This window comes from Heliconius melpomene, chromosome 12, assembly GCF_056956725.1.
Source record: "Heliconius melpomene rosina isolate 202511_hmr_F chromosome 12, ASM5695672v1, whole genome shotgun sequence".
Taxonomy (NCBI): Eukaryota; Metazoa; Arthropoda; class Insecta; order Lepidoptera; family Nymphalidae; genus Heliconius; species Heliconius melpomene.
In genome coordinates, this window is record NC_140400.1 from 7,423,982 (window position 1) to 7,444,012 (window position 20,031).

General features: G+C 32.3%; 1 protein-coding gene across 1 annotated transcript in view; it reads right to left on the minus strand.

Annotated features, from left to right (window-relative positions):
• LOC146533700 (uncharacterized) overlaps positions 1-17,788 on the minus strand; it is a 28,665-nt gene extending 10,877 nt beyond the window's left edge. Inside the window, exons 1-13 of the mRNA XM_085193935.1 lie at positions 17,454-17,788; positions 16,768-17,056; positions 16,114-16,323; positions 15,711-15,790; positions 14,926-15,125; positions 14,600-14,714; positions 14,252-14,466; positions 13,716-13,906; positions 13,122-13,257; positions 12,651-12,837; positions 4,518-4,660; positions 4,139-4,247; positions 577-716 (exon numbers count right to left, since the gene is read on the minus strand). Coding sequence (XP_085050061.1) covers positions 577-716; positions 4,139-4,247; positions 4,518-4,660; positions 12,651-12,837; positions 13,122-13,257; positions 13,716-13,906; positions 14,252-14,466; positions 14,600-14,714; positions 14,926-15,125; positions 15,711-15,790; positions 16,114-16,323; positions 16,768-17,056; positions 17,454-17,670 — 2,232 coding nt within the window. The 5' untranslated portion in view covers positions 17,671-17,788. The remainder of the gene's footprint in view (positions 1-576; positions 717-4,138; positions 4,248-4,517; positions 4,661-12,650; positions 12,838-13,121; positions 13,258-13,715; positions 13,907-14,251; positions 14,467-14,599; positions 14,715-14,925; positions 15,126-15,710; positions 15,791-16,113; positions 16,324-16,767; positions 17,057-17,453) is intronic.
• Positions 17,789-20,031: the final 2,243 nt, after the last annotated feature.

Sequence of the window (20,031 nt, forward strand, 5' to 3'; positions counted from 1 at the left end):
ATCATTTTTGTTTGTTTCTAAATTGATAACGTTAACGTCCGTCTTGGCGTCTCATCTTGTCTTGTCTGTATATAGATATTTGTATTAAATTATTATCATTAAAAATATTTATTTATGAATTATTTCAGGAAAACATTATTTATATCTAATATTTTCCTTATTTCATCATAAGCTTAGTTATTATTAATGATTTAGCGATTAAGTACTAATAATATTCCACTCTTTCATGTATTTCCTATTGACCGAATGAATCGCTCTGATTATACTTCGTAGTCAAAATCTACGAAGTAACCTTAACTTGTTAGAAAGAAAAGTGCTAAATATGGTATATTCTTTTTTGTTCTACATAATAAATGCCTAAAGTAAAATACATATTATAACTTTGCTAGAATTTTCTAATAGTACTACTAAGACACTTCGTTCTCCACTTTCCGTCCAGTTATCAGTACAAGCTAGTTTAAGCATTTAGGTTAAACTAATTATTAAATACAATAAAAATATATTTACATGTAAAAATTGGCATAGGAATAAACTGTCCTAAAACGAGTATCTCTCTGCCTGTAATAAAAATCATACCTCAATATTAGTATCGTTTTTCCTTCTCTCATCAGTCATTGCAAGTATGGCCACTCCTAAACTGCCTCTCGCTATAAACAGCGTCAGGATAGCGAACCACATACATAGCAGCTGTATGTGCCTGACACCGAATCCGTATTCTAAAAAGGAAACAATATGACAAAATTTATAATTTTGTGACAAAAATGATAATTTTGTGACAAAAATTATAATTGTTTGTGACAAAAATATTACAAAAAGAAATATATAAACTTAAATTTATATTGAAAATGTCAAAGTTTCATTTAGGCACGTTAAAGATTCCTCTTTTGAATAACAATTAATGTCCTCTCTCGTTAATCTTTCTGTCATCGCTTGTCATAACACCTTGTTATGACAGTGCTTAATGGCATTATTTCATACGAAAAAAATTAAGTGGCCCTGTCCTTTATTATAAAATTAATATTTTATTACTTATATTCATATATCTAAGATTTATTTAAGGCTTGAAGTGGAACGTGATCGTGAAATAAGCGTGCGACTGTAAAGGTTACAAATTATGATTTTATCATTCGGGAGAATGTAATATCACATTCAACACTCAATGCCTCGAGAATTCGGTGGAAAGTGGAGAACGGAAGCGTCTTAATGGAAACGGTGAGTCTTAACACTACGTTCCCAAGTTCCCTCTGCCTACATACGGGATAAAGCGTGAAAAAAGACTTCTTTAGTTATAAATTATTTTTGTTCTGGCACCGCATCACAACCGCTCTACTCAATAATATTTTTCATTAGGGTGTCTGGGAGACATCACATTTAGCGATAAGACCTCATTTCATATTGTTTTGTACGTATTTATTGTCATCATTAATTTTTGTATAAACCATTTTTAGGGTATGTTGATATAATCTTTAAGAAATTCTGGATAACTCAACTTAGTTATAGAAATCAAGTAAACATCAAGGATGAGTTAGTCTCAAACAATCCTTCTCTCCTATCTTCTACGAATCATTACAAATTATTACTTTTAAGAAAATTTCTATTCCCACTTATCTTCACGTTAGTAAAATCTTTATAATTGTACCCCTTTCATGGCCATTGTTCGTCAATATTAAATTATTTTTAAAAATGTGAATTATTTTTAAACATTTGATTTTTTGACTATATTTAACTGATCGATACTAAAATAATATTAAATGTAGGGTAGTCGTTATATTTTTTATTTAACAACTACATATATCTTAAATTAAACAAATGTGTATAAAATTGTAAAGTTTACTTAAAACTTTTGTTACAAAAAAAATCTTTAACTAAGTGTTCCCAAATTTGTACAAAACTGTAAAACTGGTTGAATGATACTTACTTTGAACTGACGTATTATTAGCGAGTTTCATTTTATTTCAAATTCTTTTCACTTTCGTTTTAGCCATTTATATTATGAAAAGTCCAGCTCAAAGGTTGTCAGTGTACTAACAGTTGATTGGAGAGGCATTAATTGCTAAAATTTAATATTTCTGTTATACATAACAATCATGAAACTTAAGGCAAGCTAAATATAACCTTACTTATATATAAATAAGATAACTTATAAAATATTCTTATATCTTAATTATCTTTGAATATTATATGCAGACGAGTCATGAGAAATCTAGATCCTATAGCAAATATAAGAACAGTGCGAAGATTTGTTCTAGTATTAACATGTCATATACACCCTTATAAATAGAGTTTAAACATTACGTATAACAGCTTCTGTATAATTTGTAACTATAAGCAAATATGATTAAAATTCCAAATCTGCTAGAGAAATGGAAATTAAAATAGAATTAGAAGTAACAAAAATGCTTCCATTGTAACAAGACTAATATAAACGATACATAAATCTTACTGCGGTTTCGAGTGGAATTCGTAATAAATTTCAAACAATGTGTAAATAGGGCTAGTGCAAGTTTATTTACGGACATTTGTGGACGGTGGCAAAGTAAGGCTTATATTATATATAAAAAAATCCAAAAGGTAATATTTTTTAACCGTATTTATCAAGAAGTTAAAGTTCAGTTTAGGAAAAGTACATTATTCTTAACAATGTAAAACAATCGCATCCAACTGGTTTGTTATGAACTGAAATAGGTGTAAATTTTCCTATAACCCTTATCATTTTTATAATTAGAAATTCATATATATATATATATATATATATATATATATATATATATATATATAGATAAGATTAGAAATTAAACAAAGAACAGGATTATGCAGTTATGCCATATAAAATTTTCTCAACAAACTCGAAGTTCCATGCTGTATTTTGTATTTTCACTTAATGAACTCGCTTGTATTTTCATTTCAAATTCCCTCACATGGGATTTGAATCTACAGATCGTCGAAACAATAAGCAATTGATTGCGATGCATATGCATATAGCAAATATGAACTGAAATCCCTAGAGATTTAAAACAAACATCGACAGTTTATAAATCTATAGTTTTGATAGTGAAGTAAAAATGTTTTTGATATTATTTTTATGACAAACCAAACCAGTATTAGATGTTTTTATATAAATATCTTATTGGAGAAGATTCAATTCTTAATCATACACACTTAAAAGGCATAAAATAAAGAACTGTGTCGGTTTTACCAGCAGGCTGAGTAGAATTCATGGCATATTTTAGAGGATGGCAAATGTGAGGATCAATTTATTTATTCTACCTTAAAGCAAGTAAAAATGCTTAGGCTATTTGTGGCGCATAGGCACAAAGTGTGACTATAACATCGACTGGTTGTGGGTTCGATCCCCACTCGAGGAAATCAAAATATCTATTTACATTCATATTTTCATTTAGTCGCTCTGGTGTCGATTTAAAGCGCGGCGTTGAGTTCTGCCACTCAACACGCAACGAGCTATTTCTCTTTGGTGAGGGAAGCGAAACCGGAAGAAAACTAATGTAAACAAAAGAAATAAATAGTAAAGAATCTCTTTATTAAAAAAAACAATATTAAATATATATTTCTTTACCATTTTAAAATTAATTTTGTATTATTAATGATCAAAAATTTTTAACACATGCATAGAATTGCTTTTGTTGTCTCGATATAAATTGTCGAATTCGCCTGTTTCATGTTCAAATTATGTTGTGGATTTTTCATGATTTTGTTTCCCTGCAATTAAGTAAATGACATGAAATATAGTATCCAATACAATATTTATATTTTAGTAGAGGATTTTTAATAATAAAAGTTTACTTTGGATCCTTAAAAACAAATTTTAAGATTCAACGGTGATTTTTCAGAAATTCCAAATTTTCATATAAAGATCCAAAGTTAATTTTATGAATTAAAAAATAATATTTTCTTCAGGCTGAACCCATACATATGTAGCAAATTAAGGAAATAGAATTTGGTGTTGAGACACTCCGTTCTCCAATTTTCGCGACATTGCGTCTCGATACCAGAATAAGAAAATTAAGAAAATCATTGTCACAAATGGAAATCGAAAACAGTACCGTCGCTTTCTTTAGCCGTAAATTATAAGTGTGCTAAATTATAAGAAGTTTAAAATCTATGATAAATAAAAACAAACCTCTTTCCATTAACATTTTCTGTATAATTGAGAAAGGGGCATCTACTAATACGGCAAGTAAAAATGCAGCGATTAAAGTAAATCCTATGTCTCCCATAGCTCGATAAATCTAGAAATAAATATATACATTTATTTTAAAGGGAAATAATTAGTACAATATATTAATATTAAATTATAACTTATGAACGATTAACGCGACGGTTGTAGGTTCGATTCCCACTTAGGGGAATGAAATATTTATCAATTCGTCTGGTGCGATCAACCGTCGTTTGTTTTGAATAAAGGTCCTTCTACACTACAAAGGCCTCATATAAAAATATATTAGTTCCTTACAATTTAACTCAAAAATAAAAACTAATATTTAAAATAAATTACTTACAGTATTACTATCACTAAAGTAATATGTCGATACCATACTGCTATCAGCCAAATTTATAATAGGATAATGTATTAAATACATGGCGTAAGAAAGTCTAGCTGGCAACTTCCACATATAAAGAGAGAGCAACCAGTTGATGGGACCTGTAGAAATAAACATAAAAAAAACAATATGTCAAAATCAAAAATATTTAAAATTAATAAATGTCCATACGAAAAATAAACTGAATGAATCGAACCCACAACGCATTACGCATGAATCCTTGCCACTGTGCCACTACGGCCTCAATATTATTTTTTATTAATTTTGTATTAACGCTAAAAAATAGCAATTCTAGTATTTTTTTAATAATTTAAAATATTTCTTATTGTTATTTATACGTTAACGAATGACAAACATTTAAAAAATGGCGTTTTAACCTCGTATAAATATATTACATAATAAAAATAAAATGAAACGTACCATGTAAAAATTAAGTGTTTTTCAATACATTTAGGCAGAAAAATATTTTTTTCAACCGTTTATTATAAGCTTTAGCTTTTTAAGCCAAAATATATTACAGTAATTCGTTAAGTACCTAAAGGTCGAATGTGAAAATACAATGGCCGTTAAATGTACCGGTTTACTGTACCTTTTTAATACCTTACCTTTTACCTTTTTATATAAAATAACAAAAATAAGTGACTGTAACGCGAAGGTTGTAGATTTGATCCCCACACGAGGCAATGGATAATTATTTATTAATATTTTAATTTCTTCGCTTTGGTACCAAGGTAAAAACCCGGCGTCGAGTTCCACCACTCAAGACGTCTCGAAAAGATCTGTGAAAAGTGGAGAATGGAGTGTCTTAACACTAGGTTCCCTCGGCCTCTTATTATTTCATACTAAGGACTTTCTTTATACGAAGTCATTTAGAAAGCTAGACAGAAGTAGGTAAATATCCCATATTTCTATACTTCCTAACTTTGATAAACTTTTTTACAAATAGCAGCTCTAAGTGCTATCTAGGCCTCTTAAATAGAGACATTAATAAATAGCTGATATCCTAGCTCATATTTTTAAAGGGTTTATTGAATGTAGGCAGGCTTGAGAAAATTTACTTTAACCTGTAATCTATGTAAATTTTCTGACTTTGTTTGGTCTTTATCAATATATGGCTTATAGCTTTACGCTGTATCCCACACATGGCATGGTAGGAAGAGGGAACCTGAGAACCTAGTGTTAAGATACTCCTATCCTAAATTTCCACCGAATTCTTGAGGCGTTACATGTTGAGCTCTCCAACCCCACGCTTTTCCGGCTTTGCTAGGGAGCTTAAAAGCGTCATAAGCGAAATAATTCCTCGAAATTCTTCCGTAAATGGGAAAAAACAGAAGGGTGTTTTAACAAGAGTAATAAACAACACAGTGTTTTCCTTTTATCTTTTACTTATATAAAGGGGCTCAGAATAAAAGTATAATTTAGTACAAAGGTTTATTCGACCGTCCACTGTGACGTCTCAGACTAGACTGCCATACGATATTACAAACACTTTAAAAGAGGCCTTAGACATTTATATTTTTTAAGCGGGTAGATAACAATATAACAATATGACTCACTGACAAATATTAACAAGTCTCGACACGTATACAAAATAATGTCCATACAATTATATGTAACTTATATAAACTCTAACAGCTCGGCCTTCCTGAAGAGAGGCGAGTCCTCTCGCAACAGCATTAACGTTAAATAACTAAGCAACTTATACTAATGCATACATTAACTTACATTATACCAAATATTACTTTAATTTATCTGATTAATCATACATAATACAATAGTAGTAATTAAAGGTATTTTATTAAAAATTCTTAATATTTACATTACTCTTAACAAAAAAAAAACAAAAGAATAGAGAAAAAAAAAAAATGTTCACTTCTCACTATTCAAATTCATATCTATAACAACATTTCAGTTCTATAGTCACCTGCGCCATTTCTACCTTTTCACTGACTAAATCACGGGCCTATAAGTGCTGCAATCTGCTGGGGATATCCATGCCATCAATGTCACTCACCACTCAGCTCACAACATTATAGTCTGCCCTCTGCACTGACTAAATCACGGGCCTATAAGTGCTGCAATCTGCTGGGGATATCCATGCCATTAATGTCACTCACCACTCAGCTCACAACATTATAGTCTGCCCTCTGCACTGACTAAATCACGGGCCTATAAGTGCTGCAATCTGCTGGGGATATCCATGCCATCAATGTCACTCACCACTCAGCTCACAACATTATAGTCTGCCCTCTGCACTGACTAAACCACGGGCCTATAAATGCTGCAATCTGCTGGGGATATCCATGCCATCAATGTCACTCACCACTCAGCTCACAACATTATAGTCTGCCCTCTGTCACTGTGCATATAATCTGAAACTGATACATCTCTAGCCTACATCTGCGCAGTCTGCTAAAAAAAAACTATCTGTGCCAGCTTCTGGCTGCTGCTACTGTAATCATCTGTATCTCGGCACTGGCCATTTTCATATTCATAAATCGTAATAATAAATTCCACATCAATATCACAATCATTAAATATAAAAACATCTATTTAACATCAAAATACACTAACATCAAATAATATACTTTTTAAAGCTTATTAATCAAATCTTAATCATTTTTCCTTCACCTTTAAATAAATACAACGTTTAGAAACTAAAAACTAAAAAAAATAATGGCAAACACAAAACATCTTTAAATTTCATAACTTAGTACTTTAATGTAGTAACTAACAATTAGCATGGTACTCATTACTCTGTGTCATTACTGTTTTCTTCAGATTCGGAGCTAGAAACATCTCGTTGAAAATTTACCCATGGGTGTATTTTATCTATTGCAACCACGCTTTCATACCGCTTATTATTTTTACGAGTTAAAGGTGTATCTTCAACTAAATAACGATCGTTAGGTAAGACTTTAGAAATTCTGTATGGACCCTGTAATTTTGGTAATAATTTTTTTGATTTACCTATGCTATCTTTTTCAGAATAATTACGTTCTATGCGGACCAAGTCGCCAATTTTATATGAATGAGCGATTTTACGACTCTTATCGTACCTATTTTTCATATTTATTTGATTTTCTACAATTTGACCACTAACCTTATCCCTAACAGTTACGAGTTCATTTTCAGACAACCGTTTCCCAGTGTCATCAAATATTTCATTAATTATATTTTCTGTGCTACCAATTATTTTATAACCGAATAATAGCTCAGACGGGCTCTTTTGAGTAGTTTTATGTATAGTAGTATTTAAACCTAACTGAATATCCCCTAAGCATTCATCCCATAAATTATCTTTAAGGCCATGACATTGTGTGCTAAGCGCGTCCGATATCGTTCGATTAAATCGTTCGACTTGACCATTTGCTCTCGGTGTTGCCACCGAATTAAGAATATGCTTTATATTGCGACTTTTAACAAATGCTTTAAATTGATTGCTAGTAAAACATGATCCTCTGTCCGTAATAAGCCTTTGTGGATTACCAAAATAGCTAAAATGTTCTTTGAACACGTTAATAGTCGTAGATGTTTTGGTATTCCTCACAGCTGATATATTAATAAATTTCGTAAAAGCGTCAATTATAACCAGTATAAACGTGTTACCTTTTCGACTACGAACAAATGGTCCAAGATGATCAGCGTGTACTGTGTGGAATGGTATATCCTTCTTAGGTATAGGGAAAAGCATTCCTTCTTTCCTACCCCCCGGTATTTTATGATAGGCACATTCCAGACATGAATTACAATATTTCTTAACAAATTTCCGCATTTTCGGAAACCAAAATGTTGATTTTACTCTCTCTAACGTTTTTTCAAACCCAAAATGACCAATATCGTCATGATTCATGCGTAAAATTTGCCACCTAACCCCTTTTGGTACAACCCACCTAGGTCCATCGTCTGTCTTTCTATAGACTTTTCCCCCTTTTAACTGATAATTATTATATATATCAACGGTATCTTTTGTGTTTTTTAATTGTAAAGTTTCTTTTATTTTTCTTATATCATAATCACTATTTTGAACGGTAGCTATCCAATCCTCACTATTAACGTTTAAGACGTCTAATATTCTTAAATCATATTCTGACGCAGAATCGCAAACAGGTCCTCTACTAAGAGCATCTACATGATTCATTTTATTCCCAGATCGATATTCTATTTCGCAATCAAATTCTTGAAATTGAATCCACCATCTAGCTATTCGCGGAATCAGATCACGCTTTGTGAAGGTTGTACGCTGAGCACTGCAGTCCGTAACAATTTTGAATTTTATTCCTAATAAATAAACTCTAAAGCGATTTAGTGAGGATACAACTGCTAATGTTTCTAATTCAAATGAATGCATTCTTTGTTCTTCGTTACTATTTTTTCGACTATAGTATGCTACCGGTCGAAGTAAGTAATCAACTCCCTTTTGTAGCAATATTCCCGCAATCCCTATTTTTGATGCATCTGTGTGCAATTCAGTTTCAAGATTTTGATCATAAAGCGCTAATAAAGGTCGGTCTACTAATTTTTCTTTTAAAATATCAAATGATTCTTCTTGTACATTAGTCCATTTCCAAGAAAAATTCTTTTTCAAAAGGTCAGTTAATGGTTTAGCAATAACTGCAAAGTTTTTGATGAACCTTCTGAAAAAACTTGCCAAACCAATAAATCTTCTAATATCGTGTACATTTTTAGGTATCGGAAACTCTGAGATAGCTATTGTTTTTCGAGAACCTGGTCTAATACCATTTTTACTAACTTCGAAACCCAAAAAATCTATTGTATCATAAAAAAAATGACATTTACTTAGTTTTAGAGTCAGGCCGCCATTCTTTAGTAATACTAACACTTCACGTAATCTATTAATTCCCTCAGAATATGTTTTCGCTGGAATTAAAATGTCATCCATATATATCAAAGCATATTTTATTTTTGCCTCAGCTAATATTTTGTTCATTGTCCTCTGGAAAACGGACGGGGCATTTGCTAGTCCGAATGGCATTCTAGTGAACTCAAACTGCCCGTCCGGAGTAACAAATGCAGTTTTATTTTGTGAGCCTTCCGATATAGCGATCTGATAGTAACCCGAAAACAAATCTAATGAAATAAATAAATTATTGCCAGCTAACATATCTAACTGATCATCTATAAGCGGTAATGGATAGTGCTCTTTTTTAGTTTTATTATTTAGAGCACGATAATCAACACACAATCTTTTATCACCCGTTTTCTTTTTTACTAAAACAACGGGACTTGCATATGAAGAATTTGACTCTTTAATAACATCGGCATCTAACATATCTTGAACCATTACCCGTACTAATTCCCTATCCGCATATGGTAACCTATATGGTCGGTATACAACAGGCTTTGAATCTGCTAACTCAATATCCATTTTAACAATATCAGTAAACCCTAAATCTTTTAGTCCACTCGAAAAACAAGTTTTAAATTCACTTAGTAATCGTTTTAAGCCGTTTACTTGCTCATTAGTTAAACCTTCCCCTATATTAAGTTTATCTAAATCTTCTAAATTTAAAATATTAATAGGTATTTCGTCGACAATTGGCTTGGCTCTATTTATTAATGTTCCTTCTTTAATTTTTAAATCATTGAGAGAAATATTTAGTATTAAAATTGAACCGTGACCATTTTCAAGTTCGTATTCCCCTGGCATCAAATAGAATTCACATTTTTGTTGACGTCGCAATGAACCGTGAACATAAAACAAACCCGAGTATTTATTATCTGACATAACCTTTACTATACCAACTGTTTTCGCGGGTACACTTATATTGCTCTCCGACAATAAAAGTAATTTTTCGCTACAACACCTTGTGAAATGTAAACTTCGTGGCGTTTTAGTTATAACAATACCAGGGGTTTCCGTAAATGAATGACCTACTAATATAGGGTAGTTTATAACGTCATCACTTACAATTAACACTTCAATAGTTTCGCAAATATTTTGTATGTTAATTTTAACTTCAGTTTTACCGAGTGGTAAAATAAGATTATTGCCTAAACCTCTTAAATTAGGTAAATTATTTTGAGACCATTTTAAATTAAGTTCGATAGCAATATTGTGACGTATTAATGTACACTGACTACCTAAATCCACATAACCTACCACTAATTTATCATTTACCTTCATATGTAAAATATACTTATTATTAGAATCAGAGTCTTTAATTATTTTTAATACACTCTTATCATCATTATTTATTGCTTTAGTTGTTAATTTCGGGCAAGTAGCTGCCAGGTGACCTATTTTATTACATATTGTACATCTTAGAATACGTTTCGTACATTTATAACTAAAATGTCCGGGTTCATTACAATTATAACATACTATCTTTGTACTAGCATTTTGTACTCGTGTTGACCTATTATTATTAAAATTATTGTTATTATTTAATGAATTTTGACTTATTTTTTTATCTGTGAAAAATTTATTGCGATCAATGTCTCGAAAATTTTGCTTAACCGATTTAAAATATCTTAACACTTGTTCAGGTTCCGTAAAACCAGCCGCTTTTGCACCTAAATTTACTGATCTATCATCTACCGCATATAATAAACAATCTACTGCTCGCTTATGAAATATTTCTAAACGGTTAAGTAATTTTATTTTAGCATAGTAGTAGTGTTCCAACGACTCACCTATTTTAGCTTTAATCGATAGCATCTCTGTAAGTAATTCTGCATAATCATCCCTACTAGGAAAAGACTCTAATAATTTTTCTTTCCATTCTGTCCAACTGAATAATAAAGAAGGTAATCCCTCATACCATGATTTAGCCAGACCAGATAATTTAGGCAAAGCATAATGAATAATCTGTCTATCAGACCAACCGTATATTTGTGAACACTCTTCTACTTTACAAATCCACGTATTTATTGTTTGATCTTTTGACATAGGGTCAAATTCTGGTATAACGTTACCTAACATGGGAAATTTACCATCACGATTTTGTGACTTATTCATTGATTGCAACATTTCACGTATGAGTAAATGAGTATCATGCAAATTATTATCAATGTTACTACGTACCCTCTTTCTTTCACTGTTGGCAATGCTCTCACTGCTATGGCGCCGTCGTCGGCCACTTCTATTCCTCAAATGTGATGACGTTGAACCTTCACTGCTGCTACTGCGATGACGCCTTCGATTCCGCCTCTGATGGTGACTTCTTAGACCCCGTCGCTTACTTCTAGTAGATCGCGCGTAGCTGACATCACTTGAACTACTCATACTTGTGCCGTCGTCAGATTGGCGGCGGCGCCGCGCTGAATGTCGTAATTTACTACGAGCAGTACTGCGTACCGCCCTTTGCCTCGAAAAATGTGCACGAGTATCTTCCTGTAGTGGTGGTGTTAAATCTTCTCTCGTATGTCCGGCCGTGCTTATGCCTTGATGAGAATTATTTATCGTGTCCATTGTAACTGATGTTGATTAGCCGAATATTTTCTTAGCGGATCCCACTTCTGAGATATAAAGGGGCTCAGAATAAAAGTACAATTTAGTACAAAGGTTTATTCGACCGTCCACTGCGACGTCTCAGACTAGACTGCCATACGATATTACAAACACTTTAAAAGAGGCCTTAGACATTTATATTTTTTAAGCGGGTAGATAACAATATAACAATATGACTCACTGACAAATATTAACAAGTCTCGACACGTATACAAAATAATGTCCATACAATTATATGTAACTTATATAAACTCTAACACTTACGCTTGCCGGTAAGCTGCTAGTTTGCCCTGTGGCACCCCCAAGGCCAAATGGAAATAACTAAGAATTATATGATACATGACACATTCTCAGGTTCATCGTCATATCAAATGGATAAACAACCTGTATTATTATAATCTATAGCATTCCTCGATTAAGAAACAATCCATTTTTTTTTTATAAATTTCGAACCACTAGTTCCCATGATTAGAGCATTTAACCAAACTGACAACTAACACTCTTTAGCTTCACAATATCAGCTTAGGCAGCTAATCAATATAATTCCCTAAAAATAATATTAAATAGTCAAACAAACACTAAAACTATTATTATTATAAGAAACACAACCAAATTACCTCCATATCCGTTAACACAAACCACTATGAGCCACCCAAGAGCTATCGCCCATACACACCGCATGTACGCGTTCAGGAAATTATCTAACACTTGGTTATCGTAGTCCACTTGTATGACAGGGTAGATAGAAAATATACTGACACCCATTAGGAACAGTGTTAGGATCCATAATGTTGAAACTAGAAGCTGGTGATAAGAAATATTTTTTTTTAGTAATAATAAGAATTGACGCTGTGATGATGCAGGGAAACACGAGTGTGAATGTAAACGCGACGGTTTTGTATTCGATTCCCACTTGAGGGAATGAAATATTTAACGTCATCATCATCATTCATCTTCTCGTTCTGGTAATGAGGCAAATCGCGGTATTGAGTTCCGCCTATCAATTTTACTTGCCTATACATAGTTATAAATATCAAATATATTATAAAATTTCTGTAATAATATATATTTTGTATATACATACGCACCTTGGATATTTGTATTTTCTTGCCCTTAAATACATATAGGATGTAACCGTATAACATTCCTATGAAGAAAGGCGGAGCTCGTGTCAATGTGTTTATATAATAATTCACAAAATAATCATTCATTTCATTTAAACGCCTGTAATAAAAAATATTTATATTTTTTTATAAATTGAAAAACATTTTAAAAATATAAAATCAACACATCATATTCTATATTTTTTTTAAATCTACCTATTTATAAATAATTGACTAGTTTAAAGGTTGCCACTGAGCAAGAGGCAAGAGCAACCTAACTCGTAAGAGTAAACAACAACGATTTACAAAAGATTGAGTTAATATTTCTAAGAGTGGAACTAGAATAGAAGAAGTAGTAACGTTGTTGTCATCATAATATGGTGGCATATATGAAACGAGTGGTATTTGCAATATTATAAATATTCTTTTTCTTTAACTTTACGATGTATCCCGCACATTATAGGGTAGGCAAAGGGAACCTAATATTAATACAGCGTTCCCATCTCTTAGACCAATTTCCAAGACGTTTTATGATGAGTGACGTAATTTAACTCCGCCCTTTGTCACATAAATAATTACCTCAAATTAATAAGTGCAGCTGAATAGTTATACAGGAAACTCAACGTACTAGATATTACTAAAGATAATAATATAGCTGCAATTAATGCACAGAATGCTATTCGTTTGCTTCCAAATAAGAAAATTAGTACCACCGGACTGATTATGTAGAGTTGGATATCAACAGATAGATACCAGCTATGGTAGAGACACTGAAAAAATAATTAAGTTTTAAATTTCTATATGTAGAAATAAGTAGGAATAAGTGATATTTTATACATCATATATATAAAATAATGAAAAGCAAGTTGAACTCCGAAAGGCATATGATCTAATTAAAAAAAATCATTTTCTGGAACATCATGGTAGTCAGAAGACCGTGCAAAGTGGAGTAGGTTGAGTAGGAGGGCAGACCCTGGTAATAGCCGGGATAAATGCCAGGAGGAGGAGGATCATGGTAGTCAGAAGGCACCTAGTCAATTCACTCCATTCCCCATCTGGCAGACTCAACGCCACGGTTTGTCTAGAAAAAAGGTTATATGGATTACTTTACTCACAACACTAATAGGTTTCACATAATTTTGTACGTGCAAAAGCGCTGACCACCATCGGCTTCTACATATCGCTACCATTTGAGCCACATTTCCCCACATTGGACCGTCTGATATCCAAAGAAATACTGAAGTTTGGAGCAAAATTACGGCAGCTAATAAAGGAAATAACCGCAAAAGACGATGTAAGTAGAAGAAATGAAGAGACTTGATGAAGTTTTCTGAAAAATATAAGTTATTGGAAAAATATAATTCATTAGAATTTTTTTTTTGCGATATAACAATGAAACATTTATTTAGCCTTATTTTAGCCTTACTGCGCCACAATTGTCTCAAAGCTAAAAAAATACATACTGCGTGAAATCTTCCCAATAACACTATACACGCAAAATATTCCACTAAGAGTGAAAAAAGAGTCCACAGCGAGGGGAGCTGAGTTGATCCAGGTGCTTGAAAATGATGTTAGCCACTGCAAAGATTTTTTATTTTAACAACATTCTAAATCTCCGTTACCCACTTTTTGCTCATCTTTCGAGATATTGCGTGTTGAGGCATACCTTGGGGTTGAGTTCCGCCATTCAACACGCAATACCTCCAGATTTTAGCAGAAAGTGGAGAACGGAAGTGTCTTAATGAAGACGGAGTGTTATATCACTAGCTAAAAAAAAAAGATACTATACCTTTGAAACATCGCTCATATTGTACACAGAAGTCAACATTGTGGTGGAGTAGGTGTGACCCACAATTACCCAGAACATAGAAATCGCTCGCACACCCTCCACACACTCCAATGCCCCAGGGACAGCGTTAAATGTCAATAATCTCTTTGTATTAGTATAAATTGAAAAACTACGATAGAATATGTTTATTTGACATTTTTCTGGAAGAATTGATTTTATTAGGTATTTTTCTTGGATAATAGTATGAAAAGAATCCATTGTATAGGATACATATAACTACGTTAAATTCAATTGCACGCGCAGTGTTAAATTGAAAGTTATATTTTTTTTAATATTTCCCTTTTAGTGTTATCAAAGATACAAGAAACACATAGAAGCCAAATCTTAAAATAATTTCGGGGTCAATTAATGATATTGTGTCAATAAAGTGTCAATTAACGGTGGGGAACGGTGTTTTAACACTAGGTTTCCTCTGTTTGTCTGGTATAGGCGAGGTACAGCAGGAAGCTAAAAAATAAATAAAAAAAATATGGCTAAAGTTGTCAGATCGATTCCTATTTGGGGGAACGAATTATTTTAATTTTCTCGTTCTAGTATAATAAAAGCGCGGCGTTAAATTCCGCTTCTCAATACGCAATGTCTCGAGCAGTGGGCGGTGGAAAAAAATATTTTAACTCGCTCTGTCTATCCTGTTATAATATGGGATACAATGTTAAGCTTAAAAAACACATTTATCTATACAAATAATAGACTAATAATTGCCTATAATAAGATCACACATTTACCTGAGTGTAATACAAATACATGATACAAGTCGTATGAAGTGCTTGCTACTGTTATCAGTACCAGGAATGAGAAAACTAATCTAGAACAAACAAATATAAAAACTATTTTATAGGAGACCTTGGGCGCAGTGATATAACGTTTGACTCTAAGCGGAACAGTTATGGGTTCGATTCCCACACGGGAATCAACTCATTTGCATTTTCTTACTCTGATAAGAGGCAAAGCAATGTCTACACGCAATATCTTGAAAGTAGATGGGAATGTGAGGAGGAGGATGTGAGGTGTCTTAATGTGAACGGATCCTCTGAACACTAGGTTACCAGGTTCTCTCTGACTATACCCTGCTATGTGCAGAGTACAGCGTGAAATAAAAAAAAAATATATTTATGTTATTTTACTTACAAAGCTATATAATCTGCAATGCTATACAGCTTATCATTTGGAACTCGGCAGAAAAGTTCATCATTCAACGTAAAATTTTTGACCAAATTAGGCTTTTGCTTTAAAATGTATTTAAATACGTCCCTAGGTTGACACACTTTGGGTATGCATATGCCCCAAGACAATTTTATAGTAGATTCTTTATTATCAGTGGTAATGTTGTCTTCATACCTATTTAAAAGAATAATATTATAATTTGATTTCAATATCTTTTTTTTCTATCTTATATTTTTTATGTTAAGTGGGCGTGCGGAGAATAGAGATTCTAGTGCTTGTACCTGGCGTTATTCAATTAGTTGGATTGCAAAATGATAGAAAAGTAGAGTTACTTATTTCTAGATTATTTCTACCTACTTACTCTATATGTTACGGAGAGTTGTCTGATTGTAAACATGACGATTGTGGGTTCGATTCCCACTAAGAGGAATAAATAATTTTCACGTTCTCGTTCTGATAAGAAGACAAAATGCGGGTTTGAGTTCCACCACTCAATACGCAATATCTTGAAAATTACTCTCTGCCCTCTAATATTCTCTGCCTCCTTACGTGGGAAACAGTGTCAAGCTAAAAAAATGAAGACAATTCTATTTCTAAAGTAAGGCTTTAATTTCTTACCTGTTCATTGAAGAATGTCCAAATCCTGATAATACAGACACTTGTTGCTTTATATTCTTAAGACGACTATCTTCCATTATATTATTATCAAATAACCTTACGAAACTAAGGGATGCTGCAGCAGATTTTAAAATATCCTTATTCATAGGTATTTGCATCATGCAATACTTCCCTTCTATATCCATGTCATATGCAGAGTTCTGTATGCTTAAGCATTGATAATAACTGCCCATTTCCACATGATTTCCTAGAAGGAAACCACTTGGAATTTTACCAGTAGCATCTATGACTGCAAGAAAAAAAAATACCACAAATAAATAAATCAATAAATAAAATAAAAATACTTCATTTGTTTAACAGATTTTAGACAAACATAATTGTTACAGAGATCTCCTTTTAAGCAAGTAACGCCTGTATTAGGGGACAATATTGAATATTGTACGAAAAAGACGAAAAAAAGACGAAACCATAAGTGTTCTAATTTTTGCTAAAACAGCATACAATATTTTTAACGCAATGCCTCAAGAATTTGGTGGAAAGGGTGGAACGAAGTGTCGTAACACTAGGTTCCCTCTGCCTACCCTACTGCGTGTGGAATACAGCGTAAAGCTGACACACATTTGTTGCATCATTATTATGTCATTAAGAGTTTTTTTTAGTTACTTTATTTTAAAACGATTACTTACAAGGAAAAGCCATAGAAATATTGCTTTGTAGCAAATCCAATTGTCTTTCACATTTGATTGCATCAAGAATACGTCCGTACAAATCTTGATCAAATACACTTTCATATCCTCCCACTATAAAATTGCTTATACTTGAATCGTCCGCACTAACACTTGCTATTAATATTATAATTATTAGAAAAAATATTGTTTTAGCCATTATTAGATCTAAATACATACATTCTCGTATAGTAGGATAAATAGAAAGAACCTAGTGTTAATACACTCGTCGATTAATGTAGGAGTAACTGTAATACTTAGCTACCATTTATGTACTTAAGATTATTCTTAAGCACTATTTATTTGTTATTTTCTTGAAATGATGATATCGATGATAAAAGGAGAATCGTTTATTAATCGGTCGGAATCGAGTGGAAACTGAACCTGTGACACTGTGCCACTACGGCTTTTATATATAATAAATTTAAAGTATATTTAAACAATACAATAAAATTCTTTAAATAACTTTAGTACAAAACACCATAAATTTTACATGCAATTTAAATTAAAGCAAGCCTGCAGTTAATCAAAAAGGGTTATCATCTACACCCTTATCAGCGCCTGAGGATATTTTGACCTTCGTTTCTTGCTTATTATGTTGTTAATTATCACGTGACATTAATAGATGTATTATGTAAGTGCATATATATAATTTATAGCGGCGGAGCTTAACGCCGCTATTAAGAGCAGTCAAAATAAAACAAAAATATATTTATTAAAATTTGAGGCCATCGTGGCGCAGGGGCTCAAGGTTGTAACTGTAACACGACGGTTGTGGGTTCGATCCCCACCCGAGGGAATAAATTTATAACAATTATTATTTCTTAATATTTTCAATTCTTCGCTCTAGCACCAAGTCATAAGACCGGCGTTGAGTTGCGCCACTCAACACACAATACCTCGAAAAATTCAGCGGTAAGTGGGGAACGGAGTGCCTTAACACTAGGTTCCCTCTGCCTAATCTGCTATGTGCAGGATACAGTAAAATACTAACAAAAACATAAAAATGAAAACAAATCTTAATGGCGCTGTTTCGTACGGGAATCGAACCCATAAACTCTTTCCAAATAAGCTACAATATACAAAGCTTCCTTTATAACACAATCTGACAAACGAAACATTGTAAAGATGTAACCTTATGCTCTTATCAGTTCTTGTTTAACTTCGAAATAATGTTGGCGTTCAAGTTAAAAGCTCATCGATGTTACAAAATATAAAAAAAAAATGTGAACACGATGATTGAAGGTTCGATTTCTATTAAGCTGAATGGCTATATTTCATTACTTTTTATTTCCTTACAAAACACGCAATGCCAAGAAAAATAGGGAAGTTAGCGCCTTAACACTAAGTTCTTTTTACCTAACCTAAATATATAATAGGGTTAGAAATTAAATAAAATATAATAGGCAAGCAAGGGTAAATTCCAATACTCTCCTTTTTTATATTTTTCCCATTCAATTGGCATTTTTCGTTTAAAAACGAATATGCACTATATTTGTAAAAGAAAATTGATCGGATTTCAATCATTATGTATCAACGAAACAAAAACTTGTTTAATTAAAAAAATATATATACAAACAAATTGACAAAATATATATAATAAATATGTATAATAAATATATTAATACTTAAGCTTGTTACTTAGCCCACATTCAGGATTAAAGTAAAAGCGGAAATTAAACAGCCTTTATGTTACAGTACAATAGACGATTAAGAACGTTTACATTTTTTGTTAACAGTAAAAGCTTGCCTTGTTAGAATAAGTATATAAAATCTGCTTCCCGCATATAGCAGAGTAGGTAGAGGAAACCAAGTGTTAAGACACTCTATTCCCCACTTTTCACCGAATTTTTCAGAACTTAACGCCGGGCTTTTACCTTGGTGGTAATTCAGATTACTAAAGAAATTATTGTGTAGTTCACGCGAGCGAAGCCGTCGGCGGGCCGCTAGTTATACAATATTACTAATTACTTAAAATCACATACAAAGTATATGCTTACATTTATTTATTTACTAATTGGTATTCGCACAACACAAGCATGCGACTATAAACATAATAGGATGTGGGTTCAATTCCCACTCGAGGAAATGAAATATTTAATATTTTCAATTCCTGTACTTGATAAATATACGAATATTTCAATAACTCCACATATTTCTCGGCTATTGGTAAAGCAATTATCCGGACATTAATTATTCTCATTCGATTCAACTTAAACCTGATATTTAAAACCAAATCGGATTAAAAGCTTAAACGTTTTATGTTACGTTTTATTTCATTAGTAGACTGACGATTTGGCTTAACTCTGCTGGATGTAAATAAATATAAACCTTTGATATTTGTTTGGGCAGAGAAAATTTAGTGTTTAATGTCACCATACTCCGTTCTCCACTTTCAGAATATTTTTTGAGACATCACGCCGAAACGGAACTGAACGTTTTGGTATTTTGTAAAAATTATTATATTTTTTATTTTTAAATAACTCACCCACCGATTTCCATTTACTAAAGTTAACAAACTTAAGTTTGCCATACACCC